Genomic DNA, 23169 nt, shown 5'->3' with positions numbered 1-23169 from the left:
ATTTTAGAAATATTTCAGTATATCGATATAAATACACCAATATTATTTGTATGAATAACTGACGATATCCTGAATGCCATTGTAATATCGATACATTGCGATAAAAAGATGCATATGTATCGGCATGATAATAGTGTCAATAGGTGACCCAGACTCGTTGTATTATATCAAAAATATTTCGTATGAGTAATATCTTCCGTTTTTAATTCTCATCCACGTGACAGTAAACTGGCCGTGATAGACAGCATAAATGAGTTAGTGATAGCTTTGTATGTTTATTAAACATCGGTTTATTTAACTACAGCGAAGTGTGTCGTGGACAAGGTAGGTTATGTTGTTGTTCTTGATATGTTTTTGCTAATTAAGTAAGGGGTTTCACCCATGTCAGTAGTGCAGGAAAGGCAATGTTTAAACGTTCGTTGTACACGCGTTAAAAGTATGTTATTCTCTTTCTAATATATATACTAAACAGCAAAAAAACCCCCCCAAAAACGTCAATAAGATTTCAAAATCAGAGAGGCACTTTAATCATAACAGTATGTTGACACATTAGTGATTAATTCATCACAATTCCAAGACATTAAGAGAAGGTTTAGAGTCTGTACACAGTCTATACATCAGTATCTGGTGTGTCCACCGCGAGTGTCAATAACAGCAGCGCAGCGTCTGTACATGGAGTGGACCAGACGATTGATGAACGCCATTGGCACCTGGAACCACACTCTCAGAAAAAAAGCCTGGCGCAATCCATCGGCTGTGTTTGGTCTCGGTACGACGTTATTAAGTCTTTTCTAAATTTCATCCCAAAGATGCTCAATCGGGTTTAAGTCCGGACTAAAAGCTGACCAGTGCTGTAGAAAGTCCCGAGTAACTCTGGCGGAGTGGGCACGGGCGTGGTCATGCTGGAAAAAGTTGTTTCGATGACGTGCGAAATGTGGTATGACGTGGGGTCTGAGAGCTTGACCGATGTAGCGCACTGTTGTGATGCCGCCTCCTCTCCCTGGACCAAGATTTTGGAACACCACAGGACCTACTCTCTGGTTCGGGCCGATTCCACCCCAAACCATTATGCTTGGACCTCTCCATGAGTCTCGTTCCATGACACATTGGTCAGTATAAAGCTGGCCACGTCGACGCCATATTCTGGTTCTACCATCTGCAGTTGATACGCAATACCGACTCTCATCTGTGAACAGAACAGTTCTCCATGCGTCTATTCAGAGTAACATACCAACCTGGCGTTTCTTTTGCTGCTTAGTATAGATTGACAACCGCGGTGACCCAGTAAGTAAGAGAGTTTCCCCATGTCAGTGGTGCAGTTCGAGAGGGTTGGCAAGGAAGGGCGTCTAAAAGAGCCATTGACAGTTGTAATTCAATCGCTGCCTTGCCCAAATGTCTCGCATAGCACACTATGCCTGTCTTCAGTGTCCTGGTTGGAGTAGAAAAGTAGGACGTTAACCTCATTTTATTAATTCCTATATAAATTATAAATACGTTCTCCTGCAATTACTATACTAATACATTAGAGAGAAATGGGGTTTAACGTCCACTCGACACAAACTAGGTCATTTCGGAACTAACATATGGTTTAATTTTATTTCAATAAACCGAAGGACTCGGAGAATCCCTACTCCTTGTCACGTACAAGCGATGATTCATTAGTTATAACATCGAATTGTTGCCTTTTGTATGAGGATACACTGCACCGTACTTCCTTTATGAGTAATAACGAGTTTCGGTTATTTCATATGCTATATTTAATATTTCCGCATGCCTACTATTTCATCTTTTAAAAAAAATGCACACCGCTATTTAGATGAAACTTACACATATGATAACATTTAGGCCACTTCCGGAGATATCAGGTTACCACACATTTGATGTGGTACGGCTACAGACCGCAATTATTAACCGATTTTAATTAATCTAACAACATTCATTATATCTCGAAGTAGGCACACTTTTGGCCACTTTAGATCCGCAAGGTACGAAGATATATGGTTACAACACACCTTATACCTCCGAAATCGCTGACAGGAAGTGACCAAAATTGTGCCCACTTTGGTAATCTGTACGTTCCATGGCAATCAGTTGATAATTGCGGTCTGTAGCCGTGCCACCTGTAATGTGGGGTAACCTGATATCTCAAAATCCGCTGATCGGAAGTAGCCTGCTCCGAGATATATTTCATCATATCATATTCTGTAAGTTTCATTGAAATCGGTTGATAATTACGGTCTATAAGTGGTAAATAGACACTGAATTATATACTGTATTTATTTCGTCTTTAATGTTCTGATTTACCCTTCATAAGACCAACCTTATATTCAGAATGCCGTACATGGGGGCCGATGTCTGCTTAACCAAATCAGTTAAGGATACCTTGGTGTGATATAAAAGATGTGAGACACCCCCCCCCCTCCAATACAAGGACGAAATTTTAAACTAGAGCATTTTTCAGTATGCCTTTATCCCTTATTATTTTAGACCAGTGAGCCTGAACGGTACTCTAAGAAAATGCAAAAAACTACCTGATCCCAATTAAGTATTCACTGGTGTCAACTGGTAAGTTCATAGCTGTATTTTTCTTTAATTTGAGTCATTCTATGTGTCTATGACTAGTCTGTGTCTACGATTGTATGCCATCTATGGCTTGTCATGTTTTTATTTTACAAAATTCAAACATTTTTCATGTATATTTAGCCAGGTGTGCCGCGATTTTTTCATTCGTTCCAAGGTGTGCCGTTGGCTAAAAAGGTTGAGAACCTCTGGTTTAGACGAATAGTTGTGTCATACATAGAAAAGACCTTATTCGATGTTGATTTGTAAATATTCGAATGAAATTATGAGCAGATAAGTAGTCATTTATTACTCAACCACATTCTTGATGCTAATTGATGTTAATTTCATTTATCATCCACAGGTATCCTTAAGAGGAATGCTAATTGGTATCAGTAACAGTCATTAGTTATGCCAATTCAATAGAAATATGCATCCTGTAATTTATCGTGCTGACGCGCTTCCTGTTATTTATCTTACACTGGCACTGATATCAAATTATGTTCTTTTGCAAAGTCTTTATAAATCAAGGTACAATTACAAGTTTATGGGAAGGAATCGGCTGTTAGCGATTACTTTTGTCTGGCAGTTGATTTCCGGAGTGTCACAAATGATACTAATAATGTATGGCATTCGCTTAGATGTAACTTGTATGATCTTTGAGATAACCTTCCAGCTTGAGGAATACCTGACATTTTCCAACTTGATTTTCATCAACATTTTATTTCTTGGAAAGTTATGCCATTGTGTTTTGTTCGGAGAGGAAAAGCCAAGACGACGGCACGGTAGAAGTAAATCAAGCCAGTTTAGAAATGTGTTTATTCTTTTAGGGGGCGTTTTGGTTACAGGACAGGGTATATTATCTCTGTATATTTTAAGCATGTCGATACAGATTTTTAGCTTTAATTCATGTTGGGTATCATCCCCACCATCTTCAATACTAACCCCCAAACTTATCTTATTTTGTTATTCATTTTGTGTTTTACTTATTTTAAACCTCATTCTATGTACTATCTGTCTCTTAGCTAATCCATTCACATTAATCGTCATTGATAAAAGTGGACAATTTTATAAACTGAAGCAACAATTAGTTGTTCTAACCATTCAAAATATAACACTGGTGTTAATTTGTCTTCCCATTTATGTATTTCAACAGTATTCCATCGAACATAAAAACAGTCTAATCTCTTATTGGATTTACCGATCCAAGATTGTGTTGCTTCCTTTTATATCGTGTTGGTTCCCGGATTTGGACCATTTTAAATGTGGCTGTTCAGTTTTGTCAAACGATGATACTTATTTAACTGCCATTGAAAGAACGGAAGAGGATGACTTGTTAGATTTATACAGAGAATTGGGTCAATTCCATTATCTGGATTCAAGAGATATATATGAGATTGTGGAGAAACACAAACGAGAATCTCGCCAAACCGGAAGTTCGGCCATTGAAAGGATTTCGATATTGCGTAAAAGTAGCCATTCGTTACATATTTATGAGAATGATGATGAAGATTGGCTCGATGAATTAGAATCTGAAGACAACTTGGATGAATATTGTGAACAGACAAGTATCCACACTGACATTACCGAAAACATTTATGAAGTTGTCGAAACTAAAACCCCAAATAACAAAAAGAAATCGAAATATACTGATATCCAAGGTATTATAAGAGAAATATCCATAAACATTACACGTCTTATCAACAACCGTTTTAAGAAATAAGTGTATATTCCCATTCCATATTATAACTATCATATGTCCAGTGTTTTTATTATCGATGGTTGTCAGCTACCGGTGGTTGTGGCCGCGTGACGTAGCGCGTGCTTAGTAGATCCAAAGGTCTCTCATTTATTTCAGTCACGAGTTCGACCATCGCGTGTGTCTGACAATACGATGCCTCATACCATAGGGTCTTCTCCACTCTTTGTTTCCCTTATTATTAAAGAGCCATGTGCGCAAGTGAAATACAATACATCACATGTTAGTCCCAAAATGCCATCTCATGTTATTATTAATGAACTATCATTTAATATGTATATTAGAAAGATACTCCAAATAAAAGTAAAAATGCACTACCATACTTATCTCGGACTTCATATGTGTTTTGCTTAGTAGCCTGGAAAAGGAAAACTTATAATCCTTGGGATGAGACCAAAATCCGAGAGACCATGTACATATTAACGTGGACTTAAAAGAACCCTTCACACTGTGAATTCGATATAAGAATAGGCCGTAGCGCCGCTGTCCGGGCAAAAGTTCCCGCATTGCACACTGTATGGCGTCCGACTGTCACCATTAGCCCATAGTTGGTGCAGTAAAGCAGGGTGTTATACCCACCTGGGTCTTTGCTAATACCGACGGATAATTTGTCTTGATAGGCGTAAATGAAACACTAATATAGTGCAATAACTCACTTTAAACAGATTAAAAATGTATGAATTTTCTAAATGTTTGATAGTTAGAAAATGAAACTGGAGTTGTCGGAAAAGACTGTATCCACATGTTTCATTTATGTACGGCCATTGAGAGCTAAATAACATTTGGAATGCACGAGCTTGATATCCAAATTCACTTTAAGGGTTGGACTAGCATAATGACCAGAAAGAATTTGAAACTGGAAAATAACCGAAACAAATCTGGTATTCGTAGTCTTCATTTTCCACATACTTATTCTTTTTGTTTTCGTGTAAATTATTTTCACCATTTTTGAAATTGCATTTATTTAGTTATTGTTTGGCGCTGTATTGACCCGAGACTGAGCCAACAAAGTGGCGTCCAACGACGATTTACAATACAGCATTGAATTTAACAAGTATCCTGAGTAACAGTCTATCAAGCTGTTCTGCGATGCCTCATAACAAATTTCTTGAAAGCGTGTTCAGTCATCTTGATAGATGTCTGAGGATTATATAATCATGTAATTCTTTTGACAGCGGAGCATCCATTTTATAAAAAAAAAAAAAAATCCCATGAGTGACTTAAAATTCTTTTTCCTAATGTAATATACGTAATTTTGTCATAAAGGATGTTCAAACAGTAACGAAATATCAACTTTATAAATTTACAAAAAGAGATTGAGAGAAAAAGGTTACCGAATTGTCGGGATGAGACATGGGAAATGACCTTTGGAATTATGGTCACTTAGGGAAAGTACGGCGCTGATTTCACAGGTACATCAAGATTCAGAAAGTCTCAATAAATCATAGCGAGCAAGGAACGTTCTTTCCTAAATGAGAAGGTAACTCTAGAAAAAAATTTCTTGGTATGGTTGCTACTGCTTCATGCGTAGAAATGTTCGTTGACCCTTTCTTGGCGGTTAGAAAATGCATGTATACAGTCTGATTTGTTATTCGGATTCAGGCCTGCATCGAGTGGGATTTCAGTTGTAAAACCATAAAAATATGGCTATATTAGGACACTTTCAATTACAGGAATAAACGCGTTTGGGGCTTCTAATTTTCAAATTGATTGATAAATCCCGTCGCCATGTCTGGGGCCTGCGGGGCGGGATTTATTTACGGGTAATCCATCAAAACATACCGATCGAGCCCGTACGTCTATGAACCTGCAACCTGAGCGAACGTTAATGGATTTGGTGTTAATGTACACCAACTTAACTTTCAAATCACCATCAAATGACTGCAAAATCCGATTGTTATTGTATTATTAATAATTCAAGAATATTTTCCTTGTACATTATACAGCATACATTATGCTGCACAATATATGTATCTATCTAGGAGACTAACAATAAAATGTAAAAGTTTTATTTTATCAGGCTTCTTGATCTTTTCATATTCACCTGAACGTGTATAGTATTATAAAAATCTTTATTTACTTGGCCTCTTATTAAAAAAACCCTAAGCTATGCGCATGCTTATATTTTAAATTCAATCGTCCAATAGAGTGCATTCAGTAGCTAGTAAATTATCGATGAAATCCGAGCGACATACAAAAGTATTCTTTACAACAACAACCGTTAAAATTTTTATGTGACCAAGGCGATTAACTCGATTTGTCACTAAAAGAGTTAATTGCCTTGGTCATGGAACCCGGTCAGATTTTGAACATTTTTTTAAAAAATGCACAAATTGTTATATCCTCTAAATTCAAACGTGATGAATGGAGTTTTTATGGTAGGTCGTATGAAATAATGTTAAAATAAATCCCAAATATTGTCTGCTTTTGGGATTTTTTTGTGGGGCGGGGTCATGAATCACTCTAGTGTTATATGTTACCCCCTGTGATCGGAACAATTTTACTTTAAAGTTAGATATGTTAACAAATAATAAATATGAACTGTACTGAAAATCACATTAAATAAAATGGACACTGTGGGACGTGGCTAGCTTTTGTTGGAACGAAAGTCGATAGTATGAACGCTTAACAGAAACGTCACTGAGATGAGAAACAATCAGTAAGGGTTATCAACTGAGACAGAGGTCGTGGTCGGTAACTGGCTTACCCACTGGAGTCTTTGTATGTGTAAGAAGTTAAACGAGTGAATGAAAATGGGTGGAGAGGCAGTCTTATCACGGGCCCTTTATCACCCGGAATCGCTTTACCACTTTGCCGGTAACAGGTAGCAATACATTATTTTGTACGGTACGTAATATATTGTTGTTCACACATTGCTTTAGGGGGGGGGGGGGGCATCGTTAGTATTGGGCAGAAATAGAAGTCAAACAACTTCATATGATTTCTGACAATTACTTAAAGGGACCATCCCGATTTTAACAGAGTCTCAGAAATAAAAGTTCATGTACGTATGAAATTTAAGCGCCAAAATAAAGAGGAATGAAATGATGCATTTACCTTGTCTCAAAATTTCAGCTCAAAATATTAAGTCGTTTTTCTGAAGTCTTTCTTCCCCAGCATAACCGAAGTCGAGGACTTTATCTTGCTTATAAACCTTATATGTTTACATATACGCAAAATGAGAATATCCCAGAATTCCCGTAAGAAGAACCTTATATCATGTTTTCTTATGGAAAAAAATCAACCCTGGAAGAATATCGCGTTACAGGTTTAAAGAAAAATGTTCAGAAGAATAACCCCAAATTCCCCTGTATGTATATACAAATTGGCATACATAGATTAATATTTTTACCCCCCCCCCCCCCAACCCCACCCCAACACCCTCGCCAAAAAAAAGAAAAATATAAATAAATAAAAAGAACCAAATAACACATATTTTCCGAATTCACCAATGACAGAACACGTAAAGGTTTAAAGGTGGTTTCAATAAATTTTATGAACACAAAATGCAAATAAGGCATATTTCAGTGACAGTATACGGACACTCTTCAACCAGTTTTAAATAAATGTGATAGAATGAGTATAAAAATTATAATGGGGTGAAATTAAAATTACAAAAGGGTAGTTTTTCATGCCTTCATATAGTCCAGCTTTGGCTTCTTTCCATTTTACCAGATAAGGAATAACACAGGGGTAATAACTCGGGGGAACTCTATTGATACATTCCAAACACAACCCTATAATGGAACATATTTAATAATGAATATCAAGAGCAGTCTAGACCCATTTTAAAATCGACAACGTCATTCTTCTGTCTTTCTGACAACCACAGGGACCCAGTCAATTTCCGGTAAACAATGTTCTTCTTGTAAGGATTAATCTGTGGTTTCTGCTTCTCTAACGAATTCTTTGTACGTTTTGTTTACGACATGCTGTGGGGCATCCGATGATGTTCTCCAATAAGAAAGGCTACATCTGTCTCGGAATGCTTCATTCACTTCCGGTACAAGAAGCCATACTATAGGTAAGGCAAGACCTTTACTCATGGCAAATAAGAAAGAAACCATATACGCTACGATGAACGTTTTGAAGTCTGCAAACCCAATATTACTGTGTACGATATGTTCTGGTAACAGTAGCAACAAACAAAGAACGTTAACAGCAATAATAAACTTGGGGTGAAACATCGGCTTTTCGTCGTTCAACAGTGTCGGACGAAACGCAATGTTTCCTCTACTTTGAGCCACAAAGCCATAGATAATTATACACGTGGTAATGATCATGCCAAGCAAAGGGGCGAAAAAACACAGGATATTCAACGTCAATCTCGCCCATGTATAAAGCAGCACGGGACACATGGTATCCGACCATATGTAAACAACATTTTCATGTAAGCCAGTTGTAATTAATGGTGGTATAACAACAAACATGACTATCCATGGCACCAAAGACAATGCGATATAAACCGGAAGTTTGATAGCTGGGTTAAAATGTGGCATTGTGTAGTCGTATTGTTTGATGACGTAATCTATGTTTATAATTAGTAGTCCTAAATTCGTAATCATAACGTGACCATGAATTACCAACACTTGCAATACGACATGAACTTCACAAGCCACAGTTATCTTCTCCTGGATTGTAAAATCAATATACAGCGGTACACCTGCCAGCCCTAACAACAGGTCACCGAATGCTAGACTTGATACCATTAAATAGCGTAATTCTCTTCTTAAAGTTGGGGTTGTGAAGACAGTACCTAAGATGAGTATATTGGAGACAATGATGCCTATAGCTAATAATACATTGAATGTTATTGATACTTTAGAGATCATGCGATAGAAGGCAACATTATTCACACCCATTCCTGTTATATTTCCACTGGATACATTAAAATTTGTTGAATTATTATACATAGCCATACTCTGAAAAAGATAAAAGATAAATAATAATTAAAACTAGATAATGTAAACGGAATTTGCTGAAAATTTCAGTCAAATTAATCCACTCAGAACCGAGAATTTAACGATTGAATTTTGGGCCTAGCCTCGATCATCTAAAGTCGGTACGATAAAAAAACATGGTCTCGATTATCCATTTTTGATTCAATCATGAATGAGCGTTGAGCAGCAGACTGGGTTATAATCCAGTAAATATCGCAGGCTAGCGATGACATGTAATAATTTAGATAATATTTCAGGCCTAAAGAATGACCTGCAATTGGCAGATTTATCTCTTGCATAATGTATGATTAAGTGTATAAAATCATCAAGGACATTTTTTAAAAGAAATGATAAATCGGAGACTCAACCGTTCGGCCACAGAGTAAATGATTTATTAAGTGACCTAAGATTAGATCACTATTAGATTAGATAAGCCTAAGTAATGTAAGAAAGAAAACTCGCACCACGTTCAAATGCTCCTGAGGGAATACTTGAACGAAAAATGGTCATCTCACGTGAAAATATACACGATCGGTAAAATATTTGTGATTTAAAGAGAGAGACTAACATATAGTTTAATTTTATTTCTGTAATTCGCCGGCGCGTAGGGGTCTTTAGCAGTGGGAGGCATCCGAAGGATCCATGGGAAAACCCACAAGGTTGGACATGCTTGTAACGTACAAGCGGGGAATCGAAACCATGCCACTTGACTCAACGATACACCTTCTGATCCAACGCGCACGCGTTAACCATTAGGCCACCCGACCCTTTAACCACCTTGTGATTTAATAAGAAGCCAGTGATATGTAGTGGATTCAGTCAGATTAATAAGAGGCCCATCAAAATATTTTACCTAACACTTGTAAAATATCGTTGACAGGATGCCAGATTTTGTGAAATTTTCAAATCATATCTTTGTAAATATTGAACCTGATTGAACCATATTTAGGCTGATATTCGTTTTTGAGATCCGACTTTCACAATATTATAGTGCGACAATCGCTCAAATAACGCTCGGTGACTTTTAATATAATTCATTATAATGCTCTCACTAATTGCATGCCCTCATTAATTTCATGTTCTCATAATATATCATTCTTAAATTTAATGTTCGCATTAATACCATGCTCTCATTAAGACAGTTGTCGACCGTTAAAATATTCTGATTAAAATTTCGAGGTAACTGGCTAATACTTTGAAATGTTGTAACTGATACTAATTGGGTGAAAGTGATCACATATGGCGTACACTTTTATGTCATCAATACCCAGACTAAGTTAGATGTCGTGAATGTTCTGCTTAGACTATGCAAATGTACGATATTTGATTTGTTGATGATTTTGAACAGATGAATCTGATTATAATTTAGAAACCATTATGAAACGTGGCATCTGGTTTCATTATACCAATCTCTGAATTGCCTGCTCATGTAAAGCTGGTTAAGATAAATAATTTGGTTTTTAGATTCTATGATAAATGTGCAAGTAATTAGGCTGTGTCATATATTTACGTTGTGATCAAGGCGGGAGACGCCATGTTTTTTTGTGTTTATACGCTTATGAAATGAAATGAAATGGGGTTTAACATCCTACTGTATACCCTTATGGAGACACAACGACACCTGTCTGTAAAAAAATCAGTGTAATTTTTTGAGAAAATTCAAACAAAATTTGGCATTACAATTAAAATCAACGAGTGTGATTTGGGGGATATATAGAATCCCCTGCAAAATACAATATTGTAAAATATAATTTCAAATAGAGTTATCAGACCAAAATTGGCTTTCTTCCGTTTAGTATTTACAAAGATATGATGACGGAAATTTCATCGATCTGTGTTGCCAACTTGTTAATAGTACCTTTTTTTTCTATTTTCTCTCTTCGCGTTTGTGCTCCTTTTTCCTGACAGAACAAAACATGTCTACATGTCCTCCAAGTTGAAATTTCCACCACTTTGCAATCTACGGTATAGCCGCCAGATTTTTATCAAAAATGTCGATGTCCACTCGACACAAACTAGGTCATTTCGGGACTAACACATGGTTCAATTTTATTTCAATAATTCCCTTGCGCGTAGGGGTCTTTAGCAGTGGGAGAAAACCCAAGAGGTTTGACAGGCGACCCGTCTCCTTGTCACTACAACCCGAGAATGGAAACCCCGCCAATCGACTCAATGACAGACCTTATGATACAACGAGCACGTGTAGCTTTAAAGGCGGTAAGTCTCTAACTCAATATTTTCCATAATATTCGAAATTAAAAACAAGAATTAGAATTCAATATTGATCAATTTCAATCAATATTGATTTTGTTATCTTGCTGTGATAAAATAGGATCCTAATATCCAAGCCACAATTAACATTTTCTAATCAGTACACGAGTCGCGTCGTGTACCCTATGGTTTCGGGTGCCATTTTGTAATGAACAAATAAAAACATATCCCACAACGCAATGCGGAAGTAATTAGTAAAGGTTGATTCACAAACGACAAAATAATAATTTTAAAAACGTGTAGAATGCACTAAGCAGGCATAGATGACTGCCGTGCAATTTGCACTGTTAAAGTATTTCACCGAACATAATTGATTAGAAATTACAATATTCTTTTCAAGAATTAAATATAAATAACTAATTCAAAGTTCCAAAAAAATAGAGCCATACGCCCTTTAAATCAATTACGCTCATAACATCCATTGGGTCAAATTTTTTATCCCAAGGATTCTGCGTGGAAGGCTATACGTGGACATTAACTACACAACATCTCTGTTTCGTCCAAGACCCCACAACCCCCGTTACTAATATCTAGAGGCATGGGAGTAAAGTCGACCAGACATGATGGATTCAACATAGTGTCAATATCCCATGGGAAATTAGAAAATGAAATGAAATGGAACGCCCTACTTTTCTGCACCGACTGGGCATACACCATACCAAGTGCTATAAGGGAAATTATGCCCGGACAGCAGCGCTACGGTCTACTCTTTATTCGGATTTCCAATGTCGAGTGGTTCCAGAGGATCATTCTCCTCCAACACCGGGAACGAACCCGAGACCTCTTCGTTAGCGAGTCAGCCTTTTTACCCACTGAACCCCACAGCTCTTCCGGAAACTAGAACGAATCTCAACAGCAACGTTTACATTAAACGACCAGTACATTTTCAGTAAGAAGGCAGGTTTTGTTAACGTCAGATTTGGAAAGAAGCACAAAACAGTAATTCTTACCTTTAGCGGTATGGCCTAACGCTATTCACGGACCTTCAATATTCAACGAGAACTGTCTTTAAACGATGATGTTGTTACATTAAACACAAATTAAGTGCCACGATAATTATTAGGCGGCCTTGTATGATTTAGATTAGAGTCAGTTCAAATTGCTTGTAGTATTGTATAGTGAGATGTAGTATATTAGATAGTGTCATGGTCTTTAATTTGATTTTTACTCAAATGACGATGATAAGAGATATCTTGTTTCTGGTATGCTGTTGATTACATGTACGTACTAATTAGTCAATAAAATATTTAGCACGATACATACACGTGAGTTCCTAGACTGAAACAAATCTTTCTACTTGAATATTATGTTTATAGGTATACTGATATTCAATCGTTTAAAATGGGGCTTGACCGCCTAATTTCTGCACCATCCCAGCTAATGAAGACAGTATTAAGGATACATTATGTAAGAGCTAAATCTTCCTATTGCAGGTCTTTTTTCTGACAAGCCCATAATCAATCCTCTAGACTATCGGATACGTCTCCGATTCTAAGTAGATTAGAACACAGCGACCATATACAGGCCCGGTGCAGTGGGGGGGGGGGGGCGCAAGTACTCTTTTCTTCAGGTTATTGCGGCCCCGGGACCCTTGCCTTTAAGGACCTAGGATGGAAGCCCCCCCCCCCCCAATCAAGAATTGCTTCCGCCGGCCCTGATATATGTGTTTAATGATAAAATAGATAATGCCATGGAGACGAAATGAGTAAATTGACTTTTGGGAAGCAGCTTTTAGCGCGCTGCATGGACATTCTATCAGTTAAATTGTAATAATATAACATTGTATAGTATTGTGTAAAATGCTGCAGTGAAGCATGTCAGGATGCCACTTCAAACTGATTTGACAATTTTCTAAACAAGCAAATCAACCTTGACATTCTTCCCCAAATAGACTTTCGCGGATATTTTCCACTGAACCCTGTCTGCATATGTATCATGTTTACAGATGACTAATGATCAAGTTTTCACATTCTTGTAAAGTATGTTATTGTTGAGGAAAAGGCTATGATCAAAGTTTTCTTTAATTGTAGAGGCTTATATTTGAGATTAGTTTCAGACGTCCACATTCAGACGTCAGACGTCTCGGACACCCAGAAACCCTGAGTCTTCAGCGTACAGCGGATCTTAGCCATTTGTCCAAATTTGCCCAAACGCTCCTGGATTGTCAACTATTTAAAAACAACCTTTCGGTTACGTATGGGAAATGGAACTTTTTAATTAAAGCCAAGACAGACTTGCACCCCTTCCCGAAATTGTCGAATTAGGTTTAATAAAAGCCATAGTTATGATACTTGCAGATAAAAAATTTACAATAAAATAATTACACGTGTTAGATGTTAAATAGGCAATGCAAATAAGTTTTTCGGAAATAGCCATTAATTTCATGCACGTCGACATTCTGTTTTAGGGCTATTTACCTCCCTTTGTACGCTCTCTGTCGGAAAAAGTGGATTTTGTACATGACAGCATACAAGACCTTATAATCTAGCCAATAAACTAGTTATTCTCAATTTTTGGCAACCCAACCAGACAAAAACTAATGGTTTCGTAGCCACACTGTTCGTTCGTTTATTCGGTCATTCACAGTTTTTGTTAATACTACCAAGACTGCAATTTTCAGTTGGCCAAATATATAAAATCTATGCCTCTTTGTTACGAAACCTTGTGAACTCATCCAGGATGCAGATTATATCCAATTGTTTTGAAATATTTTGGCTCACTATCAATTTCAGAGGAATATTTTCTTCCAAAGTTGTATCCCTGTATTGCCGGTAACGGAAGTATATGTCTTATCCTTTGCTTTATTCTAAATTGAGAGGTTACAGAGCAGTCAAACGACTTGCCTTTAGAGAGAGAGAGAGAGAGAGAGAGAGAGAGAGAGAATTGGGGTTTAACGTCCACTCGACACAAACTAGGTCATTTCGGGACTAACATATGGTTTTAATTTTATTTCAATAATTCGCTTGCGCTAGGGGTCTTTAGCAGTGGGAGGAAACCGGAGGACCCGGAGAAAACCCACGAGATTGGATAGGCGACCCTACTCCTTGTCACGTACAACCGGGGATTCGAAACCACGCCAGTTGACTCAATGACAGGCTTTATGATACAGCACGCACGTGCTAACCATTCGGCCATCCAACCCCCCACTTGCCTTTAGCATATAAACCAAAGAAACAGGCGTTCAATCGATGGTCACCCAGTCATCGAAATGGATCCATAGAATCTGATGAGGAACATTAATTCTAGCAACCAGTTACTATATTTGGAAATATTTAGTATTAAGGCCAAAAATATAATGGCGTTCTGAAAGCAAACTACAAAATATACACTTTGTGTGGTTCATTGTTTTGGTATGGAATGTTGCTTTAAGCTCCGTGTAAATTTGGGTCATTCCGACACTGATATTGGGTAATTTTAGGTCCCAGGGTGTCAATGTTGCGCCGTTTCAATCTAGTATTCTTCAAATATCAACTATCGAGGTATCTTGCACGTGAAATACCAATCAAACGAATATTAACATTTTCCTTGTCAGCCTCAATGCTATAACCGACTTTGGTATAATTCACACATCCCAAAAGCGAAAACCACTCCAAACGATATACATATTGGCTTTTTGTACCCCCATGGAATCATATTTATGATGCTAAATCAGTGGTCACCAAAACTCTTGCCTGGCAACTGAGAAACGGTCTTGAACAATCTCGGGCAGCACATTCTGTTTGTGTAATGAGTAACCCCCTTTTGATATAATGTAAAAACGTGATGTAAAGCAAACGGTCTGTATATATAAAACACAATAACAACTTATACTAAATTGTTTATATTAGTCTATATGGGGTAATAATTTATGTTAAATCTGGGATTGTACAATAAAGTTGGTGTGGATATGGGTGTTTTATTGTTTACACTACCGATAAGCACAGTGATTAAAATCTATTACACATTATCGTCAGAGACACGTAGATGTAAACGAATACATATAGTGGCATTGTTGTGACAACCAAAGTGATCCATTTAATTCCCGATAAGCAATGTTGTTATTGGCGTAAAGATTAATCTGTGGTTTCTGCATCTTTCACGAATTCTTTGTATGTTTTGTTTACGACATGCTGTGGGGCATCTGTGGATGTTCTCCGGTAAGAAAGGCTGCACTGTCTCTGAATGCTTCATTCACTTACTACAGGTAAAGCAACACCTTTACTCGCGGCAAGAACGAAAACTACATTTTCTGGTAACAGTAGCAACAAACAGAGAACGTTAGCAACAGTAATAAACTTGGGGTGAAACATTGGCTTTTCTTCGTTCAACAATGTTAGACGAAACGCAAGGTTTCCTTTACATTGAGCCACAAAGCCTTACATAATTAAACACGTGGTAATGATAATGCGAAGCAAAGGGACGAAATAACACAAAGTATTCAACGTCACCTTTGCCCATTTATAAATTCTCAGTGGACACCTGGTATCCGACCATATGTAAACAACATGCTCATGCAGGCCAATTGTATTAATGGTGGTAAGATAAACATGGCTAACCATGGCATCAAAGACAATGCAATATAAACCGGAAGTTTGATAGCTGGGTTAAAATGTGGCATTGTTTGATGACGTAGTCTATGTTTATAATTAATAGTCCTAAATTCGTAATCATAACGTGACCATGAAGTACCAACACTTGTAATACGACACGAACTCGACACCCCACTGTTATCTTATCATGGATTGTGAAATCAATTTACAGCGGTATACCTGTCAGTCCTAACAACAAATCACCGAATGCTAAACTTGATACCATTAAATTGCGTAATTCTTTTCTTAAGGTTGGGGTTGTGAAGGTAGTTCCCAAGATGAGTATATTGGATCTAATTGTGCCTATAGTTATAAATATATTAAAGATAGATTATGGAAGATAAGATAAAGACCTGGCAGTTCTCACTATAATAGTTAAAAACTAGATAATGTATAGGTATTTGCTGACAATTTCAGTCAAGTTGATCCAATCCGAACCGAGAATTTAGCGATTGAATTTTCAGTCTAGCCTCGATCATTATTACTAAAATCGGTACGATAAAACACATAGTCTCGATTATCTAATTCATGATTTAATCATGAATGAAAGTTGAGCAGAAAATCGGATCCTAATCCAGTAAATATCGTAGGCTAGCGTAGTCTTTATCATCTAGAAAAATATTATACGAATATAAATCTGGATGCGTTGTCAACATTTGAGAATAATAGTTCATTGGCTAGATTATCCGTACTTTTACATTATTATAACAAAAAAAGTCTAAGGGAGGTAACTCGTCCTAAAACAAGATGGTGACGCCCATGAAATTAATTTAAGAATGCAATTTTAAATAATCCATTTGATTGCATACCATTTCAGTATCCAAAACTCTTATTATTTTTATTGTAAAATTTTTCTCTTCATGGTCCATATCTATGTTTTTTAAATTAATCCTAATTCGTCGTCACGATTCATGATTGTTTATAATATGTAACAGGCATTGCCTGAGTAGAGCGAAGCTGATTATTGTCAAATATACAACACTTATAATTAATTTTCTCAATTGATTTTTATTTAGATCTAAATTTTAACATTAATTTTGTTTTTAAAAAATATGTGACATCAGTGAATAGACGCGTCATAGAAATAGTTCTATGAGGCGCGTAATCTCGCTTGGGCGAGATTTGGTGTGTAGAATTATTTTTGTTAGTTACGTGATCTCGTTTGGCCGAGATTTGGTAAGTTGACATGCGCATTGCCTGTTTTACCCAGTGTATCCGGTTCCGGTCTGAATTTTTTTTTAATCAACAGTCTGTGGGTGACATTTTTTTCAATTACGCTCCTGTGTTACCGGAAAAGAGCTTTGCTCAAGCACCGCGCTTCGCACCGTGCTTTAGAGCTTCGCTCTATAATATGTAACAGGCATTGCCTGAGTAGAGCGAAGCTGATTATTGTTAAATATAAAACCTTCATAATTAATTTTCTCAAGTGATACAAAAAATGTTAAATAATTTAGATTTTATTGAGATCTAAATTTTATACATTAATTTTGTTTTTAAAAAAAGAACAAAAAAGTGTGAGAATTATTTTCATTGACGTAAAAAAATATGTGACGTCATTGATTAGACGCGTCATAGAAATAGTTCTATGAGGCGCGTAATCTCGCTTGGGCGAGATTTGGTGGATAGAATTATTTTTGTTAGTTACGTGATCTCGCTTGGGCGAGATTTGGTACGTTGACATGCGCATTGCCTGTTTTGCCCAGTGTATCCGGTTCCGGTCAGAATTTTTTTTTAATCAACAGTCTGTGGGTGACATTTTCAATTACGCTCCTGTGTTACCGGAAAAGAGCTTTGCTCAAGCACCGCGCTTCACGCGGTGCTTTAGAGCTTCGCTCTATATTAATACAAGAATTCTTGGATTTATTGCGGGAAGGGGCGCAACTCTTACTCGTCTTGTCAAAGATACCTAGACTGGACAACCTGCTCTAAATGACGTCAGACTGGTTCCTACGTCACTGCGCTATTCTGACGCAAGTCAGGAAAGGAGTGACGTAGGAGTGAGTCTGACGTATTAGAGCAGGTTATCCAGTCTAATTAAAAACCAAACTCCCCGTTACGCACGGGCAATGGACTTTACGTCAAATATTGACAACGTTCCCAGACCCTCCGTACGTTGAAAACTAGGTGGTTCTGGGTGACCGAGACTAAGGATAGCGATGAAATCGAGCGTTGATTATGGTCTGGATAAGTTAATTAATGTCTAATTAATAATTTAGATAACATTTCAGCCCTAAAGAAAGACCCGCAATAGGCAGATTTAACTCTTGCATAATGTATGTTTAAGTGTCATTGATACTGTAAAGATGGTGCGATAGAAGGCAACATTATCCACAGCCATGTCTGTTACATTTCCACTGGATACATTCAAATTTGTTGAATTATTGTACATAACCATAGTTGTACTCTGAAAGGAAAATAAAGATATTGGTAATCCTAGCAATCTGAACAAAATTGCACGTTCCCCGTCTCGAATTATAGGCCTAGGTAGAGGATGGAACATTAATGAATTCAACAGTGTGTCCATATCCCACTCGAAATTAGAAACCTAGTAGTAGTGGCGGGTTTGTTTTGCCAACACCGCGTTCTCGATCGAGATTGAAGGCTTCGTAAAAAATCAGAAATGTATGTCCTGATTTACTGGAACGAAATAAAATTTACTATATCTACGCGTTTAATTAAATATTACTGTCCGTATCCTACTATCCTATGTATTTGTTACCCCTCGAAATTCAATAAATAAACGGCACCAAACTTAGCGTAAATTGTCTTCGCCTCATTTTTCAGGATACAGTTAAAGTCATGGATCCTCTTCAATTTTAATTTGTAGGTCAATAGCAATACAAACAGAATCCCTATCACGCCCGTATGAACGCCCACGTGGCGTCCCGGGGGCGTGTACCCGAGGAATTTTTTACACAATTGAACACACATTTGCAACTTAATTGATCTAGTTGCAAATTTTACATTTATTAGAGAGCATTTTAAAGCCTGGCAACAATATGTCCACGAAACTGCTCTCTTGGTTCGATGGCTTTTTGTTGCCAAACACGATCAATTTAATTGATATAGCTTTTTGGGGTCAGACCCGGCAACACTGGATGGAATGCTCAAAATCAATAGGAATCGCCTTCAATTGGCGTCGGTTATTTATTGGGGTTGGGGAAGGAAGAGGGTTGTAAATCAGCACGTAAATATCTGATTTGGAAACCTTCAATGTCGATCAAAAAGCCGCATTTTTGGCATTTGTCAAAACGAACCCATTTAACAGTAGGGTATAGTAACGTGTACATCATAGTATTTATAGCCTGGCGCTTGAAGTCAAAAACCAGAACATTTTCAGTAAGATGATGGGGTTAACGTTTTAAATTTAAAGCAAGCACACATAATTAATCTTACCTGTTCTGTAGATAGATGACAAAGGCAACTACATTCAGCACACAGAGATCCATCTACTACATCCTTCGAGAATGAATCTCTGTACTGAATGGCCGCCCTATCCCAAAATTAGTATATTGTTTGGTAATGCGGTTCTACTCCGTTTCACGTCTGACAAGCACACACAGAATAAATAAACTAGCTTAGTGTCTGTTCTCAAGCGGAGCTTACTGTAGACAGGTAGCCTAAGTTTAGTATGAGAAATATATATTCAAACTTTGAGGCTGTGACATGGACAAGTTTGGCGTAAGGTCTCGGGGAATACCCGAGAATTAGATAAAATCAGAAGCTCTGAGACTATATCTGTGCATATTAGGTGCATACATGTATATAATTAGATTGGCATGGGGCCAAAAAGGCGGCAATGCTTCGCAAGTTTGTTTGTTCGACGATATTACGAAGAATGTAGGAGAAAAAAAATATGCTCTGAGCGAGCAGGAAAGGGTCCGCCACCTTCTCTAAACACGCGCATAACACAGTCATGGCGACATGTATATGGTGGACTATGGTTGCCATAGCAAAAACATTATTATTTTAATTAAACATACACTATGCAAGAGCTAAATCTGCCTATTGCAGGTCTTTCTTTAGGTCTGAAATGTTATCTAAATTATTAATTAGACATAATTAACTTATCTAGACCACAATCAACTCTCGATGGCATCGCTAGCCTGCGATGTTTATTGGATTAGGTTCCGATTTGCTGTTCGACTTCCATTTATAATTAAATCATGAAATGGATAATCGAGACTATGTTTTTACCGACTTTAGTAATGATGATCGAGGCTAGGCCGAAAATTCAATCGCTAAAATCTCGGTTCATAGTGGATCAATTTGAAAGAAATTTTCAATAAATTCCCTTTACAGTATCTAGTTTTTAACTATTATAATGAGATTCGTCAGCTCTTTATCTAATTTCCCATTATGTATCTTTAATTTCTATATATATTTTTTTCATTCGTTGAAAAAAAAAAGAATTGATTTTTTTTAATAAATATTTGATTTATTCATTTTAATTTGTATTTCATTTTTTTTTCATTATTATTTGTTATTTTATTTTATGCTATGAAAAAGATTTTTTTTTCTTTTCTGATTTTTTTTCCTTTTAAAACAAATGAAGAAAAAACAATACATGTCCTACAGTGTCTCGGTTACCTGAATTGTAACAGATTGCGAGTTGTCTCCCTTAGTTTTATGAACCTAGGAAATAGTATGAATAAAATTTTTTCATCCTAGGTCAGTGCTTATGTGGAGACTTTAACCTCTCCCCCAAATTCTAAAACCTAACCCTGGATCTAGCCCTTACCCAAGCCCTAACCCACAATCTCGTTAACAATCACGCGCCCTTACCAATAGGATTTAGGGATATATTCTAAGGACTTGGACAGCTTAGAGATTATAAAGTTCATCTACACAGTGATAATTCTGTTTCTTCCGCGAACTACAATTGAGGATGAAATAAAGAAGTTATTGGATCAAGGCACCATTGAGTCAGCTACATGTCCTACATCTTGGAATTCTCAAATTGTGACTTGGCCAAAACCAAGAAATCCACCCGATTGTTAACATGCTGCTTGTATTCCTAGCTACTAGATGTCAAGGCTATTAATTACTTGATCCAAAACATATCACTTAAAGTAGCTAAGTCCGTAACTCAATAAAAATAAAATAAAACCAAGAACGAACAATCCAAACCAAATCTTCGACATTGAAAACACGATTTTTTTTGCAATTTAAATCAGCATTGGTGTTGTGATCTTAAATGGAAATGATGGGCTTCTGATATCCAATATTTAAGACAAAATAAACATTTTACCATTGGTACACGAATCGTGTACCATAATGCGTTTCAGCGCCATTTGTAACAAGGTGCTCAAAGAATGAGGCTAGACATATTCCACAAGTCATGTCAAACGGTGATATCATGTTCTTATTTGGAGAGCATGCGCAATAAATAATATCGGTGTTGACTGGAATAACCAGACGCAAGAAACTGACTTGCGGTTGACACTTCTGGCGTATTTCGCCGAACATAACTGATGACAATTCACAGTAAAACCGACACGATTGAATGTAAAACAGTTTATATAAATTCATATTACATTATTATATGTGTTGCGACCCATTTGTGCCAATTTCTAGGTCCAAAATATTAGCGATTTAGCTCCTTCACTTAAGCAATCGCCGATGCAAGCCCAGTCACACTTACTTTCATAATAACTCATCGAGAAGACCTTGATTTTCCCCGCCGCTTTTTACACTATTAAACACGTATTTGCCATTTATTTGACCTAGTTGCAAACTATACATTTAAAAGAGTGACCGCTGTCCTTGTGTGACGGCTTTCCGGTCTCCGTTGGCCCAGTTGGAGCAGAACAATGGGGAGCTATAAACCCCATTTCAATTCATTTCATTTACGACGGCTTTTCCACGAGGCTAATCACAGCCAATTTAATCGATATAGTTTTTTGGGGTCCGGCCCGGCAACATTAGAAGGAAGGTCCAAAAACAGTTTATTTGTTGAAGTTGGGGATTGGATAGGATGGAATTAGAGGGGGTGGGGTCGTAAATTAAAAAAAAAAAAGTTCTAAAAAATGTAGTAATATTTGCTCAAATAAGTTGATGGAATAATTTTTATTTTGGTTCAGTAAATCCAAACAGCTCTTTATTCAGTGTTCTTAATTCTTAGTTTTTAATTCATAGTCCTTAATTCTTATTTCTTCATTTGTTGTCTTATTTCGACATTTGTTGTCTTATTGCGACATTTGTATTTTAAAATTAACATCTGAATCTTAAAATTAACATTTTTGTGACCGGTGTTGGCAAACCGAGTCGGAATGCGCAAAGTCTAATAATGAGCTTCAGATAAAACAAGTGAAAATATTGATTTTGATCGAAATTGAGATTTTCACAAAAATCAGTCTATATATACTACCTATCGACCCAAGAGATCAATATAGCTTTAAAACACCCCTAGGCCTTATTTGGACGTTTTGTAAGAGTACCGTATTCTTTTCTTTTAAAATTCTCAGCGAAATTAGTTTTATTTCGACGCACGCGGCGGGACGACCGGTCAACCTTCTTACGTAATACTTGGCATCGTTGTAAAGTAGCGAATCTCTAGTTTATAAATATGACCAAAGTATTACCGATAATTTCATTTTCAACGAGTACAAATCCGACATTTTAGTACAGTTAATTTATGAAAAAAGGTAAGTCAACCCCTAAAACTTAAACGAAAAATACAATTTACAAACCTGATATGACAAATGTCTGATTTGTAAAACAAATATTGTGTTTAAGATTCAAATGTTAATTTGAGTGTCGAAATACGACATCACATGAAGAAATAAGAATTAAGGATTATGAATGAAAGAAATAAGAATAAAGGATTATGAATGAAAGAAATATGAATGAAAGAAATAAGAATTAAGGATTATGAATGAAAGAAATAAGAATTAAGGATTATGAATGTAAGAAATAAGAATTAAGAACACTTAAATAAAGAGCTGTTTGGTCTTCCATAGATTTCTGATTTAGAAAGCTTCAATTTGAACGTTTTGGCAATTTGGCAAAACGAAACACCCTAACAGTGGGGTTTCGTAAGCATATTAACGTGTACATAAAACTAGAAGTC

The 23169-nt window shown here is 36.8% G+C and overlaps 2 protein-coding genes across 2 annotated transcripts; one reads left to right on the top strand and one right to left on the bottom strand.

Annotated features, from left to right (window-relative positions):
• The first annotated feature begins 223 nt into the window (after positions 1-223).
• Positions 224-4632, top strand: LOC126817988 (uncharacterized). Its single transcript, XM_050545165.2, has 3 exons — positions 224-324; positions 2488-2565; positions 2924-4632. The coding sequence occupies exon 3, from the start codon at positions 2990-2992 to the stop codon at positions 4280-4282; it is 1293 nt and encodes a 430-aa protein (XP_050401122.2). The 5' UTR covers positions 224-324; positions 2488-2565; positions 2924-2989; the 3' UTR covers positions 4283-4632.
• Positions 4633-8058: 3426 nt separating this feature from the next.
• On the bottom strand, positions 8059-12632 carry LOC126817989 (5-hydroxytryptamine receptor 2C). The gene is made up of 2 exons (XM_050545166.2): positions 12480-12632; positions 8059-9240 (listed from the first exon to the last, which is right to left on the bottom strand). Exon 2 carries the CDS (start codon positions 9235-9237, stop codon positions 8194-8196), a length of 1044 nt encoding a protein of 347 aa, XP_050401123.2. The 5' UTR covers positions 9238-9240; positions 12480-12632; the 3' UTR covers positions 8059-8193.
• Positions 12633-23169: the final 10537 nt, after the last annotated feature.

This window comes from Patella vulgata, chromosome 4 (genome assembly GCF_932274485.2).
Source record: "Patella vulgata chromosome 4, xgPatVulg1.2, whole genome shotgun sequence".
Taxonomy (NCBI): Eukaryota; Metazoa; Mollusca; class Gastropoda; family Patellidae; genus Patella; species Patella vulgata.
Note: the sequence above shows the minus strand (reverse complement) of the source record. Positions and strands in the feature narration are given on the sequence as shown.